This window comes from Chlorocebus sabaeus, chromosome 23 (genome assembly GCF_047675955.1).
Source record: "Chlorocebus sabaeus isolate Y175 chromosome 23, mChlSab1.0.hap1, whole genome shotgun sequence".
NCBI classification, from domain to species: domain Eukaryota; kingdom Metazoa; phylum Chordata; class Mammalia; order Primates; family Cercopithecidae; genus Chlorocebus; species Chlorocebus sabaeus.
Window position 1 is genome coordinate 52314751 of NC_132926.1, and position 16205 is coordinate 52330955.

The 16205-nt window shown below is 35.4% G+C and overlaps 1 protein-coding gene across 2 annotated transcripts in view; it reads right to left on the minus strand.

Annotated features, from left to right (window-relative positions):
• Nucleotides 1-16205, minus strand: part of ADAMTS19 (ADAM metallopeptidase with thrombospondin type 1 motif 19) — a 286825-nt gene that overhangs the window by 23123 nt on the left and 247497 nt on the right. For both annotated transcript variants that reach the window (XM_073010715.1, XM_008014319.3), the window contains exons 20-21: nt 13500-13704; nt 10506-10658 (exon numbers count right to left, since the gene is read on the minus strand). In XM_073010715.1, coding sequence (XP_072866816.1) covers nt 10506-10658; nt 13500-13704 — 358 coding nt within the window. The remainder of the gene's footprint in view (nt 1-10505; nt 10659-13499; nt 13705-16205) is intronic.

The following is a 16205-nucleotide window of genomic DNA, read 5'->3' on the forward strand; positions in this document are numbered from 1 at the left end:
GTAAAAAAAATTCATTTCCCGCAATGTAATTCAATAAAATGTTCTTTGTACATCTGTGTAGAAAATAAGATCAATGCATACATTAATATGTATATGATTAATATACCTACAATAACCTTTCTTGACACTACATAATTCTGCATGATATTTACTTACTTAATAATAGGTCTTGGAGAAATTTTCTTATCAGCATGTATTTATCTATAAATTTTTTTTAAAGCTACAATATTCCACTGTTTGAAACAGCATCATGAGTTCTGTAAATAGTTAATGGACAAACAGGTTGTTTTAATTTTTTGTTGACTTAAAACTACAGCAATGAGCAACTTCATAAATATGGTTAGCAAATTATGCAAAAACGTTCATAAGGAAAATCTTGTTAAACATTTTTAAAAATGTTCATAAGGAAAATTTTTGAGTCAAAGACTGCATGCATTTCAAAATGAGATGTAATTTTTTCACCTATCAAGTTAGTGTAAAAAAATGATAACATCCAGTATTAGAAGTGCTGTGCAGAAAGAGATATGTGAAAGCAATTGGACTCAGTTAAGTAGAGTCTGCACCCTTTAAGTGGAGCTTTCGGGTTGCCCCCTGATATCCCTCACTCCACTTCTCCCATGTACTTCTGTGTGTGCATGTTTACTTCTAAACATATTTGTTAGATTTATTTATTATGCTCTATGTACTTATGCATATTTTGTCCTATAGCACAGACCTGTAGATGTATATTTTTCTAATCCATTCTGCTATTTGTGTTTCATTGACTCTTCATTTTAAGGACTTCAAAATACACTTCCTTGGACTATGCACATCATTGACACTGGATTATTACTTTTACTTGCATGGTGAAAGCACTTTGACATTCCAAGAAACCTGTTGTTACTTTGGTACATTTGACAAATGTGGAGTTTGAGGCTAGGGGGACTAAGAAACTATTCCTCTGCAAACAAGATCAACACCAATGTGAAACCCTGGTTGTGTGGATGCTGGAGTGCCATCCAGTCATCCTGAAGCAAAATCTCAAGGCCAGAACCCCCAGCTCAGGGTCCATGGCTCTGTTTGTTAAAGAAATTTTGTTAATTTTTTTTTTTTTTTTTAAATAAAGTCTCGCTCTATTCCCAGGCTGGAGTGCAGAGACATGATCTTGGCTCAATGCAGCTTTTGCCTCCTGGGTTCAAGCAATTCTCATGCCTCAGCCACCCAAGTAGGTGGGATTACAGGTATGTACCACCATCACTGGCTAATTTTTGTATTTTTAGGAGAGTTAGGGTTTTGCCCTGCTAGCCAGGCTGGTCTTGAACTCCTGGCCTCAATTGATCTTCCTGCCTTGGCCACCCAAAGTGTTGTGATTACAGATGTGAACCACTGTGCCCAGCCTGTGTGTTACATTTTAAATCCAAAGACCTCATGTGATATCTTTGTAATTGGCTGATCATTTGTATATTTTTCTTGCATCTTAAACTTGTATTTCTCTAGTTATCCTGGTTATCTCGTTATGTCTATCTCTGGATAGGCTCTATTAGTTGATGAACACATATTTCACCATATCTAAGTAAAATACACTCAGTGTTAAGACTACTGCTTATGATTTTATAAAATTATCAAATTCTCATATTTTTTCATGTGAATACACCTCCCCACCCCCTGCAACATTGAATCCTTTTGAGGTTCAACATCACAAACGTAAGATTTAGCATGTATGCTCCATCCTTCTATAAAGAATATCAAAAGTAACTCCATCACATTTACTTTCTGAATTAATTTGAGATATGATTTTGGAGATGAAATTATAGATTCCCAATTATGCTGCATAAGAATAGTGATTGAAAGTATTATTTTAATAGTCTACTGATTTTGCTAGAGGCTATGAAGAAGAAAATATTATTAAACCCTCTGGATTTTATTTTTACAATATTTCTCTTGCATTTTCCAAAACAAATGACATTAAACACATGTTCTTATATTTGCATTTATACTTATATATGTGTTGCGCACACACACGGGGGGGGGGGAGAGAGAGAGATACTATCTCAGTCTCTCTGAAGTATACATTTTCTTTAGGTAGAAGATATAACCGCATATGTGCCTCATTCTTCTTAAGCTAATATATTTCTGCTCTGTTCGATCATAACAGCCAATGTACTTGACTGTTTTCAGCAATTCAAACATTTTAGATATTCATTTTAAAATTCTGTATATCTAGTGGCAATAAATAAGACTCTCAGGAGATTTTCAAAATAAAAATAACAGCAATGCCAAAAAAAAAAAAAAATTCCATTCTGTTAGTGCAAAGAGACAAAGAAAAAACAATTTGATAGTCATTGTTGGGGAAATTTTGCATGGCTTATCCAGATATAATGGTGAGTAGAAAGTTTTGTAAGTACTCAGTGGCTATATCTAAACAACAAAATAGAAAGTCTTTCTTGAGGAAAGGGATCCTATTTATTACTGACTAATCTATTTGTTGTGAACAGTTTTCAAAGAAAATAAAATGTAAAATGTTTCTTTTTTAGGATATCTTGGAATAGGTTTTTTCCAATGTCCAAATGCTTTAAAATTAAGTCCACAATCTTTGATTTCTTTAGATGATGAACTGATCTGACAATGAGAGCTTTTGGTGTGATAGTTTTAGGGAGTAGCTGCTCACATTTTCCTGTCTTATGTAATTATTTGTAATTACAAAAATTATTAGCAGTTACCTTCTCCAAACATGAGTATATTTGCAGACATAATTAGAAAATAATTTTGTATAAAATGCTAACCTATTTCAGGAATAATTCTCTAAGTTAGAGATAATTTCAGTTTAGTTTCAATCTACACATTTTCTCTAGCTAGAAAGAAAACATTCACATAACTCTTCTTTGAAAGTTACATAATCTAATGTGAAGTCACCCAAAGTGTAATGTTAAATAAACTAGCTGTGTCCTCTGCAGAAGTGATCTTTAGTATTAAGCAAAAAGAAAGGAGAAATACTTTAGGTTCCTCTTTGCAATTTACCAAATACTGTAGAATGTTAAAAGACCCGAAAAGTCCTACAGGAAAGATATTTGCTTTTCTTTATTTAACACCAGCATTTTTCATACATGGAGACCACATCCCTAAGGAATGACCTTTCCATGGAACAAAATTTTGGAAATGCTATCCTAAAGAATTTTTTTTGTTGTTGTTTTGTTTTTTGTTTTTTTTAGACAGAGTCTTGCTCTGTCACATAGGCTGGAGTGCAGTGGCATGATCTTGGCTCACTGCAACCTCCGCCTCCTGGGTTCAAGCAATTCTTTGCCTCAGCCTCCCGAGTAGCTGGGATTACAGGCATCTGCCGCCACACCTGGCTAATTTTTTTGTATTTTTGGTAGAGATGGGGTTTCACCAAGTTGGCCAGGCTGGTCTTGAACTCCTGACCTCATGATCCACCTGCGTTGGCCTCCCAAAGTGCTGGGATTATGGGCATGAGCCACCGTGCCTGGCCAAGGATTCTTAAATCAATATGTATTTGATCTTACAAAAATGATGACATTCAAACCTTTGGTATATACCAATTTTACTAATGTGTCAACTTGACAAGATATTATTTTCTTAATTGTGTTTATTCTCTAGTTTCAGTGGATGCTTAACATTTTCTATTTTTACATTCTACTAAGGTATTTAATTAGGTTATTTGCTTTTGCTGCTAATTGTTCCCCTAAATTTAAATAAGTATCCTTTCAACAAGGGATTGAGTTTCCCTCTAATAGCCTACTTCTTTTAGTTGTGTTAAAACTAGCAAGCTATACAAATTCTCACTAGGACTCAGGACTCCCTGCAAGTTGATTTTAATTGGGGTAGGGTATTTGCCATCATTGGCCAGTACAGGCATGTCGGAATCCATCGTACTAAGGTACAGCATAGCCCTGGGGCAGCAAGAAATCCCTCTTTAAAATTTTCGGTTCTGGTGATTTTTGTACCTTTTGGCAATGCAAAGAAAAAACAAAAAGCAAAGAACACTAGACATCAGGGGTGCATGATCAAAACTGTTGTCAGTTACTTCAGTATATTCTTGATTGTATCAGATCAAGGTTTCAAGTTTCTTTCAAAGACTCACTGAGTTTTCCTTCAGTGGAAAGAAGTGTCCTCGATGATTATTAAAAAAAAAAAAAAAAAAAAAAAAAAAAATCCTACCAACTGTGTTAAGTCTCACATACTACTGTCAATGTCAGTTTTAAGAGGTGGCAAGCTTCTATATAGAAAATAGAAGGCAGTGTAAAGACGTTCCTATTTCCCCACAGCCTTGCCAGCATCTGTTGTTTCTTGGCGTTTTAATAATTGCCACCCAGACTGGTGTGACATGGTATCACATTGGGGTTTTGATTTGCATTTCTCTAATGATCAGTGATGTTAATCTTTTATTCATGTTTGTTGGCTGCATAAATGTCTTCTTTTGTGAAAGATACATGCACTCATATGTTTATTTCAGCACTATTCACAATAGCAAAGACATGGAATCAACCCAAATGCCCATCAATGATAGACCAGATCAAGAAAATGTGGTACATATACACCATGGAATACTATGCAGCCATAAAAAGGAATGAGATCATGTCTTTTGCAGGGACATGGATGGAGCTGGAAGCCATCATCCTCAGCAAACTGACCCAGGAACAGAAAAGCAAACACTGCATGTTCTCACTTATAAGTGAGAGCTGAACAATGAGAACACATGAACACAAGGAGGGGAACAACACACACTGGGGCCTGTTGGTGAGGAACGGGGAGAGACAGCATCAGGATACATAGCTAATACATATAGGGTTTAATACGTAGGTGATGGGTTGATAGGTGCAGCAAACCAGCATGGCATACATTTATCTATGTAACAAACCTGCAGGTCCTGCACATGTATCCCGGAACTTAAAATAAAATCAAATTAAAAAAAAAGAAAAGAAAATAGAGGACAGATGGTCAGGCCAAAGATCCTATGAGCCTACAGCCTACTAATTTACTGAGAACTTCAAATTTACACACCTTAAGAATCCAACATAACAAAAAGTAAGAGAAAATGTTTTCTTTAGGGATATGTGAAATGGCGCAAATCAAGTCACTTGTATTGACTGCTGGCCAATCCGAATGTAGGTAAGGCTCAAAATGACAAGGTAATAAATCTTGTATTGTCTTTCTAGACTTGTTTTAAGTATGTACATAAGGAATGTTTTTGTTAAATTGTTGTTTCTTTGATCTTGCACTTGTTTGTTATGGGTTGCTCTAATTTAATAATTATGCAACAGGAGAACACTTTAAGGTTACAGTGCTTGATTATGCAAAGCATACTTAAAGAGCTGGCATAGCTAATCAATTTGTACTTTTTTTGAACTTTTTTAAACAATTAGAGTGCTAACAACTTTGGAACACTTATTTGCTTATAGTTATTACAGATTCCTAGGACAATAAAATATATGAAGTGGATTTCAATAACATCAGTAATATGTATGGTAAGAAATTAGTTTTACTAGAAAGAATCCAGATATATACAGGTCTTTAATTATAAAAATAAATTATTAAGTAGTCAATATATTTTATTTTTTCATCCAAAGCATTGTTCCCATATAAAATGAGAAAACAATTTATTGTAGAACACCATTTTGAGATTCGTAACTAAGGAAACTAGAAAATCTTCACTATGAGCATGAGCTCAGAATAAGTAGAATTCCTATTAACATAAATCTAATTTTTATTGCTAGAAAGCAGGTATTTAGATAAGTATATTTTACTTATTCATTAGGAAAAAATCACTTTAGTTTTAGATTCCTCATTTGTCCAATTCCTCTCCTATTCAGTAGAACATGCTGAATATAATTGTGATTTCGTTTTGGAGGATAAGTTAAAAATTACTCATCATACTGCAGGCTTTGTATCTCTCATTTCTAAACAAATATATACCCAACTGGCTGGGCTGTATAACTAAATCATCCAAAATGATTTACTGTGCTTCCCGCATTATTTTAGTTTATATCATTTCAAAAAGGCTCATAAATCGCCTGTCCAAAAATATCTATTAATAATGTCATAACTTTATATGTGTCCAAAACTAATCATTTCCTAGAATTTTAAAGGAGTAAGTTTAAACTGTAGAGTATAAGAATAAACCAGGAACAGTTATGTGCAATTTTAAGGTGTCTTGTTTCCCAACAGAATTCTGTTGAATAAGTTTAAATCACTTGTTAATACTCCATGGAAGAATTAACTCTATAAAAGCTTCATAAATAATCAGATCCTGTGTAACAGGTAGATAAAATAATGCCTTTTTTTTTTTTCTTCTGCTCCTCTGCTGGTCTCCAGCAATGAAAATCAAGAGTTGCAGAAGTTTAAATAAAGGAAGGAAGGTCAAATTCAGACCAAAAAAAAAATGTCATTTCATTAAACATTAGAGACTGTTATTTTTCAAGCCAGTGTTCCATACTAAGAAGAGCTTAACTGAGTGAATAAAGATTTAAGTTGGCAGGAAACGTGTGCAATGTTGTTTTCGCCCATGAAAGAGCCTAAGAACATGTCTATAGCAGAAAGAGATATAGTCAGAACGTGGCATATAATTGTGTAAGATAATGCAAGCCAGGGCAAAGCAGCCACATTGTATGTGTCCTATTTTTGCCATCATTGTAATCCTGATGAAATGAACGTGAACATGGTTCAACAAAGGCTGCGTTACTTTTGCTTAGAAATCAAAGGCAAGAATTTTATGACCTAAGTTTCACTCTTTGCATATACCTTAGTCTTTTCCCCCCCCAGAAACCCAGAGCAATTTTTCCACTATTTATACAAAATCACCCAAAATATATATGATACAAATCATGTAGGCTGATACAAATGCAGTGAACATAGTTTGAAGCATAAGCCATCTTTTCATTTATCTTCCATTTAGCAGATATTACCTTTGCCCAATAGCAGTCAATGATTCTTAGGCAGTGGGAGAAGCTGAGGATATATTTTCTTTTGATTCTCCCAGGGACCCAGCTATATGATTAAGGGAGGAACAGGTTTTCAGTGCTAGACTTTATTAAAAAATTGTACATTTAATATTCCTGATTAAAGCAAATCCAAGGCTGAAGTCCACTTTAGTATTGACAGTTTAAAATTAGGGCAGACTTTGAGTGAAACTGACAGATTAACTGACCTCCGAGGAGCACAGAAATCCACCCACAATCACACACATCTTGTTGCTATTCCTGTTTCAAGGACGCAGCTGATAAGAATAAGAGATTTACGTGTTTTCTCTGTCCCTGAATACTTTAATCACTGAAACTTAATCATGGCATTCATTATTCCTTTTCTCTGTAATTATTTTGGGATGGTCTTCATTTTAACATGAAAGTAATATAGAAGTACAAAATGAAGGGTGAAATCAATAAAATTCACATGGAGTCACTGGTTTTAATTTGTGCACACTGTTTGAGTCTGCGATGCTGAGATAGTTATAATAAAAAAGGAAAAAAATGGTTTTAAGGAAAAAAGCACTTATATTCATATAAAGTCCGAAAGTAGACAGACAAAAGCACCATTTAATGGATCTTCTAAATAACCAAACAAAGAAACAGGCCAACAAGCAAAGGTTAAAAGGCCAGGAATAAAGATGAATACAATCTTCCTTGTGTATATATGGGCATTGGTTTTAAGACAGCCCAAGTATAATCAAAATCCACGCAAGCTTGAGTGGGTCCTGCAGAACCCACATGTGCAAAAAGTCAGCCCTCCTTAAAGTGGGGTCTCACAACCAGGAAATAGTGTATTCTTGATCCGCCTTTGCTTGAAAAAATCCATATGTATCTATATCCGTGTAGTTCAAATCTGTTTTGTTAAAGGGTCAACTGTATTTGAAGCTATTCTTTTCTTTCCTCACTCACAAAGGCTATGTTCTAGTTGTGTAGCCATACAGTAACACCACAACCAATTAGAAGTAATTCAATCCAATTATATTTAAGAATTACATATATTTGTAAAACTGAATTTTTTTTTTAATTTAGCATAAAAAACCACAATCAGTGTTCCCTATGATCTCCGTAGTTAATTTTGGTTTTACCTAAGATTTAACCAGAGGCCACATAATAGGCATGTTTCATTAACCAAAAGTAATAGTATTCGTCAAGCAAATAGGATTTGCTAGCCATATTTCCACATGCAGCATTGTATGAGCTTGTACTTCTGTGTCACACATTACAATAAAACTTGAATCTTTTGGGTTTTTTTGCAATTACATCTTCTGGATTTTATAGTTAATTGAAGGTTAACAACAACTAACATGTAAGTTTTTCTTTTTTTTTTTTTTTTTTCCTGAGTTTCACTCTTATTACTCAGGCTGGAGTACAATGGCGTGATCTTGGCTCACTGCAACCTCCGCTTCCCAGGTTCAAGCAATTCTCCTGCCTCAGCCTCCCAAGTAGCTGGGATTACAGGCATGCACTACCATGCCCGGCTAATTTTGTATTTTTAGTAGAGATGGGATTTCTCCTTGTTGGCCAGGCTGGTCTCAAACTCATGACCTCAAGTGATCCACCCACCTCGGCCTCCCAAAGTGCTGGGATTACAGGCATGAGCCGCCGCGCCTGGCCTACGTTTAAATTTTTCTATTTATCACCAAAGTTGGAAAAATATAGCTCATTTTTTCAGGTGGTTTGTAAATATTTTCAGAGCAGAATTGTTTCATTCTAAGAAAATATCTAGAATTTCACTAGTCAAAAGAAACAAATGAGTTCCTACAATGGAAAGGGAGCAACAGGTGATTTTCCCTGCCTTCTTGCTGCTAGTAGTTTTTCTACTTCCTTATCCTATCGTGTATCTTCAATGATGAATGAAAAGTTACTACACATTTACACTAAAGAACTTATCCATGTAACCAAAAACCACCTGTTCCTCACAAACTATTGAAACAAAATTTAAAAAGGAACAGTTGTTATACATATAGCTTGAAAACACTGTTCCATTTTCATTATTTTACTCCTATGGATACAAAGACACAAAGGCATTAATTCAGTGGCTTAACCACTTTACCCATCTATGCAAAAAGGGAGTGAGAATTGTCCTCCGTATCTCTTGACTTCCAAGACACTGTCTTTCCCTATTATCCTGCTCTATTTGTCTCCCTTAGAATTAGGGAAACAAATCCTGAATATAAAAGAAATTAGATGTAGTTAATTTAGAATTCTGTGCTGCCTCAAAGATTTTTACTCTGAAGTGTGAAGTTTCCTTTTGTGATTCACCAGTCAAAATTCCCATGGATTGAGTTGAATATTTCTCACTGCTGTAGTCAGGGTTTGATTTATGTTATTTACAAATGCATCCTTTAAAGAGTCCCAAAGTGAATTCTGAATGTGATAAGTAGTAGCAAGAGAGCCTAGTTTACTGATAACTCGGATGTAATATTAATATGCAAACTTTTCTTAGAGACAAAAGGCATACATAATCACAAGAAAATAGCTTATATTTCAAATGCCATGGATTGCTTTGGGGCAACCATGGGAAAGTGGGATAACCACAGTATTTTCTATATTGAAAATATTTCTCCCAGAAAGCCCTGTAGGGTTATTTATGAAAAACTGTTATACTCCTCTCCATACCTTAGCAACCATCACTTTCTTTTCTCTTTTATACAATAAAAGAGAAAGGAGAGAGGATTTATTATGTCTCATCTAAAGCATTATGACCATCTGAGCATGGAACTAAGCCCTAGAATTTTATGATTTCATGACAGTCAGTATGTAATATCATGGCTGAAAGTGGGATCATTGATTCATATTTACACTTCTGAAAAATAACACGTGAGATCTATTTTCACCCAAAAATGATCAGAATTTTACCTTAAAACATGGGGTTTATTAGTATTTCATAGAATGAACAGGTCAGGTATTTTCTAAAGCCCTATATGAGGCTCTACTTTACTCATATACACTTTAAATAGGCATCACTATTATCATGAATTAAACTTACTGTTCATTTGCCAGATAAATTGAGTTCACTTGATTTGACCAAAGGATGTCAACAATTTTGTTCCTTTCCATTTCTACCATACACAACTCCCAAAATTGGTGGGAAAATGACTGCCTTTTATCTAGTAAGAGCTGAGTTCCCTTTATTTGGTTCTTCTGCTAACTTACTTAATGATATTTTGAACTGACTTATCTGACAGTATTCTATTTATTTCGATAAGTTTTATGAAAAAATATTCTGAGAAAGAACTATATGAATAAAAATTAACAAAACAGCAATAACGATAGTTACTATTTTCTGAGAGCTTCCTTTGTGTCAAGTGTGGTGCTAAGTGCTTTGTACATTTTATCTTAATTTTTAACACAGTTTTATAGAGATCATGACCATGGACAGCCAGCCAGAATCTGCACTTGGATGTGGTATATAATGCTCCATATCCCATGATGTTTAATTCTATTCTCCTTCCCTCCTAAACTCCATGCTATATGGTTATAGTACTCAGGGCAATGCAGACATTATTGAAACCTATTACTGAGAATATACAGAGTGGTTCTCACCTTAGACCAGTCACCCATTCGCCACACATAGCATTTTGAATAATCCTCACAGTCTTCAGCCTCCCTGGGTCTGGTAGAGAGGACACACTTCTTTCTTGGGTTGGTACATCTAACGGTCCGATGACGTACGCCTTTGCCACACTTGACTGAACACTAGAAGATAACATCAGAGGTTTTAGATAAAGTTGGTGAATAGGAGATATAGATGATAGAGTCAATTAAGTATTGGTTTCCAATAATCTCTCATGAGCCCATCACCCATATAAAAGCCAGATAAAATTATAAATACGTTTAAAGCTAACAACAGGCTAAGCACCAGTATCTGATGCCAGAAGGAGCTTAAGGCACAATGCTGGAGATAAGTGGTTTCAGGAATACTGAACCATTATTACAGAGAGTAATATAACAGGGATTATCTGGAAAAGATAAATACAGTATGATCAAAATTAAATTTACTAAAATTTGATATCACATTTTAAATATAATTATGTAAAAAAAATAATTTTACTTTTTCTAAGATGCACTCTTTTATTTAGATGGAAGACATGTTTGTGAAAAGTGACAATTTCCCCAGCATGTCATTTCTCAAAAACATGTTTCAAAGATGAAATAGAGAAAATCTTAGCAAAAATAAAAATTAGAATTTGTTTTCTTCTTTGAGATGGAGTCTCATTCTGTTGCCCAGGTTGGAGTGCAGTAGCATGATCTTGGATCACTGTAACCTCCATCTCCTGGGTTCAAGTGATCCTCTTACCTCAGCCACCCAAGTAGCTGGGATTATAAGCATACACCACCATGCCTGGATAATTTCTGTATTTTTAGTAGAGATGGGTTTTTGCCATGTTGGCTGGGCTGGTTTTGAACTCCTGGCCTCAAGTTGTCCACCCACCTCGGCCTCCCAAAGTGTTGGGATTATAGGTGTGAGCCACCGTGCCTGGCCAAAATTTAGAATTTCTTTATATAACTATATACTCCTAGAAATTATAATTCTAAATAATTTTTTGGAATTAAAATACAATTTGGTTCAAAATTCTTTAGTTTAATAAATAGGAGATGTATAATGAATGAGCGTGATAAAATAGATTGAAGCATATGTATATTCCACTAATCTTCTCTAGGTGTAATCTATTCTCTCATTTACATTTATCTTCCACATCATGGAATATGCACAAAGTAATCCTGTTGTCCAAAGGCAAGCACCACTGACTACCTTGACATTGGGACCAAAATTGCTCTGGATATGTGTGTGGGGCATACCAGATATAAAAAAACTTGAAAGTCCAATTTATATTTGTGTATAGAAGAGGTCCAAAGAAAGGGTTGCAGTATATATTCATCAATGATGTCATATAGGAATAATCATGCTGATTTCCACATCATAGCTCTGAGTCCTGAGGAGAGCAGAAGCTGAGCTCCTCCCCTTGCTCATGTTGGCAAGCTTTAATGACAGTTGTGGTCCTGAAAGCTTAAGCATGGAACTAATGACATTTTAAATAGGTATACTAAATCTTGCACAAGTAAGTAATTGTCTTATAACTTAAAGTTTGCATTTGAATATGCTCAGTTTTTAAAGTGAACTATGTGATTTGGCACTTTAGTACATATATATATATATACACACACACACACACACACACACACACACACATATATATATACACTTTGCGAGTCAAACTATGCCTGATTCATAAAATTGAGTTTTAACTTAAACTAAAACAATAAACATTTTTTTAATTGGCATATTGCATTGTGACATATTATTTCTCTCAGCTGGTGCCAAAATTCTGTATAGTAGAATGTTTCTGATCAATTTTCTCCTGAAGAGTTTGCAAAAATGTTTTGATTGGCTTAGGATGGGGTATTTTGTTTCTCTGATGCTCATGTGATTCTTCTCTCCAGATTGAACTGATTCATTTCAATGTAAGATGTGATATGGCATTCATTTTCAAAAGTATACATTATAAATGAAAAAGAATCCATTAAACAGTATAACCGAGAATAGTAAGAAAAGAGAAATCCAGGATTTTTGTGAATGTGCTTTTTGGAGGGGGTTGGGTTAATTGAAAGATATTTAGAAACTGTATTATCTAAGCTATGTTATCCTCATTTTCAAAAGAGTAGCTACTTCAATACAGTAGTTTTAAATTATAATTTTTGCATCCTATCTAATATTTTGAAATTACATAGATGGATGATTTTCCTTTTTGTGTGTGTAGCTGTGTTGGTACATGTGTGAATATGAGTATGTTAAGTATGTTTATATGAGTAAATGCAGCCAGACCCTCACCTAAAGTGCTTCAGAGCAACCACTAAGTGTAAGTCGTAAGTGCCATTTATTATTATGCAAAGATATGCATCATGATAACAGAAAGTAAATCACTATGGTTTGGCATGGAACACAACTGTATGTTATACACTACAAACCTGTAGGGGTTGGGAGGGTGCAATGAGTTAAACAACCTTGGGTTCAAATCCCAGCTCTACCACTTAGGTAGGACTTAGGGTAAACTATTTACTTTCTCTGAGCTATATTACTCTTACTTATAAAATGATGAAGCTTAAGTTTCCTGCACAGGTGATTAAATATAAACAATATACTAAACATTAAGTAAAAATGTACTCCTTGTTCACATATAATAATTAAATGTTAATTTTCTTTCTTTCCATTTTAAATGTTCAGCGATATGCAATGAGTTAAGTGTGTATTTTAATATGTGCCAACTCGAGAGTGTAGTCATAGTATATAAGTAAAAATGCAGAATTTAAAATGTATATAAAATATGCCCTTGATTATGTTGCAATATTTCTAGAATAGAAAGTAAATACCTTTGTATTTTTCTATTTCAAAATTATTTGAATGCATTACTTTAATCATTTAATAAAGAGTATAGAAAAATATCAACTTCCGTGCAGATTCTGAACATGATCCAACCTGATCTTGTACAAGCTAAGAGTCAGAGTAGGAACGGGAATAGAAATGGGGCATGTATGCACCTCAGACCACACTCCCGCCTCCCACACGGTCATGCAGTCCTGGCCCTCACAGCGCTGGGCAGAGGCGGGCTTGGGCCCAATGCAGTCCCTCTCTCGGGCTCTAATCAGAGTTCCATTGCTCAGTTGTTGGGTACAGGCCACTTGTCTGCTCTGCATCCCTTTTCCACAAGTGCGTGAACAGGGGGTCCATTCTGTCATCATCCACCTGAAAGTAAAGCAAGAGTCACTGGAAACAAGTTAAAAGATACTTATGTATTTGTATTAGTCTGTTCTCACGCTGCTAATAAGGACATACCCAAGACTGGGCAATTTACAAAGGAAAGAGGTCCAGTTGACACAGTTCCATGTGGCTGGGGAGGCCTCACAATCATGGTGGAAGGCAGGGAGGAGGAAGACACATCTTATATGGCAGGAGGCAAGAGAGGGCATGTGCAGGGGAACACCCCTTTATAAAAGCCATCAGATCTCTTGAGACTTACTCACTATCATGAGAACAGCATGGGAAAGAGCCATCCCTATGATTCAGTTACCACCTACCGGGTCCCTCCCATGATGTGGGAATCACGGAAGCTACAATTCAAGATGAGATTTGGGTGGAGACACAGTCAAACCATATCACTACCATATATTTTGACATGTCTAGAGTTAGCAGAATGTTAGACGGTGACATTATACTTTTTTTTTTTTTTAACCAAACACAATAGTTTTCTCCAGGACACGCAGGCTTCCTCTTGCTTTGAATGCTCTGTATTTCTTGTCTCAGGAACTTGTTCTTGTTAGAATCTCAGTGTCCATCAGACTCTGTCCATGTCATATTATAAACTGTCTTTCACTGCTTACCATATCACTATACTGTGGGACTTTGTAAGTATAAAATTGCTAATATCCAGGAGTTATTCTTATTCTTTATAATTTATATCTTTACAATAGCCCTATGTATTGGGTATCACAACTATCATGGCCAAATTTACAGAAAGGGAAACTCAGGCACACAGAGGCTTAATAACTTACCAAAGGTCACAAAGTTGTGGCACCAACAATTCAAATGAGGCTGTAGACTACTTAACAGTGAGAGATGTGGGGGTATTAGCAAAGTAACAGAAGCCTGTGATTGGCCTCTTCCCTGGACAAAGCAATCACCAAGGTATGACACTTAGCAGCAACTAGATTTCTGTGAACAGGCTATATCCTCCCACATGGAGCTACATATGCTTCTTTAGGCTAGCCAATGTCTAGCTTTGATATGATCATAGACACTGGAGCATATTTAAAATGCTCCATTTAAAATGATTCATATTTACTCACATATTTTTCTAGCTTCATCTCCCACTTGTTCAGAAAATAAACCATATGCTCATCTTGCTTACCAAACACTTTCTATTTTCACCTCATTACATCCTGTGCCTGGATCCTTGACAGCCAGCCCCACGCCCATTCCTCCTAGAAGGGCTTCTCCATTCAACTAATGGGGACTGACCTTTTCTTTGCTCTCTATCACCTGGCTTGTAGCACTCACATGACTTACTAGATATTCCCTAGGGAAGCAGAAGGGCTCAAAGCCTACCTAATGAATTTGGCCTTCTTTTCTTTGTAATATATAAGTTCCTCAAAGGTATATATCAATGTTTTGTTTTTGTTAGCATCCATAACAATTTTACATAATAGCTTTTCATAAAAAGTTTATTTTGTATTTTATCTTATTTTTTTTGAGATGAAGTCTCATTCTGTCGCCCAGGCTGAAGTGCAATTGCGCGACCTTGGCTCACTGCAACCTTCGCCTCCTGGGTTCAAGCCATTCTCCTGCCTCAGCCTCCCAAGTAGCTGGGCCTATGGGCATTTCACCATGTCCGGCCAATTTGTGTATTTTTAGAGAAGGGGTTTCACCATATTGGCCAGGCTTGTTTTGAACTCCTGACCTCAAGTGATTCACCCGCTCTGGCCTCCTAAAGAGGTGGGATTACAGGCATGAGCCATCGTGCCCAGCCGTAAACATTCCTTGAAATGGAATTTATGTTTCTCTCTGTTTTACAGAAGTAACCTTAATTATTCCAGATTTACCAAAACCAAGTATTCCTAGCAATGATCCACATTTTGAGGAGTTACATCCTCTTACAGCTTAGTAAATCTCATCTGTAAGTTAGTTTAATTGTAAATGATTTTATGTTTCTATTTCTGAGAAAGGAAATAGAAGGCTTTCCAAGGTTATTTTTTCCTGGTCTATCCAGCATGTTGCAGACCTGCCATTTTTGTTTGGAGTTCCCTGGTGGATTTCTCCTAAAGTGCACATCTTACAAATTTAGTCTAGTTTCTGCTTCATATTTCTGTAAGAGAATATCCAGAAAATAATCCCAATCTAAGTTCATCTACGTATCTTTTCCAACTATGGAACTCAGTAGACACTACTAGGTTCTTTTGTACTGAAAAGATAATTATTTGCAATTTCATGGAATCTCATATTTTTAAGTAAAATAAAAATTTGAGATCCTCAATATAATTATAAAAAGTTACTTTTCCTATTCCTTATGAAAACCACTGAAAAATAAGAACTAAAATATAAAATGTATTCTAATGAAAGAAAACATTTTCATGGTTTAGAACTTACTTAATTTGGAAGGATCCCATTTCCTTATCTCTAAGAGACCTTCTACTTACAAAGGTATTTACTAGTGAATTCATCTATTTTATATTTGGCCCATAGAATGCCAT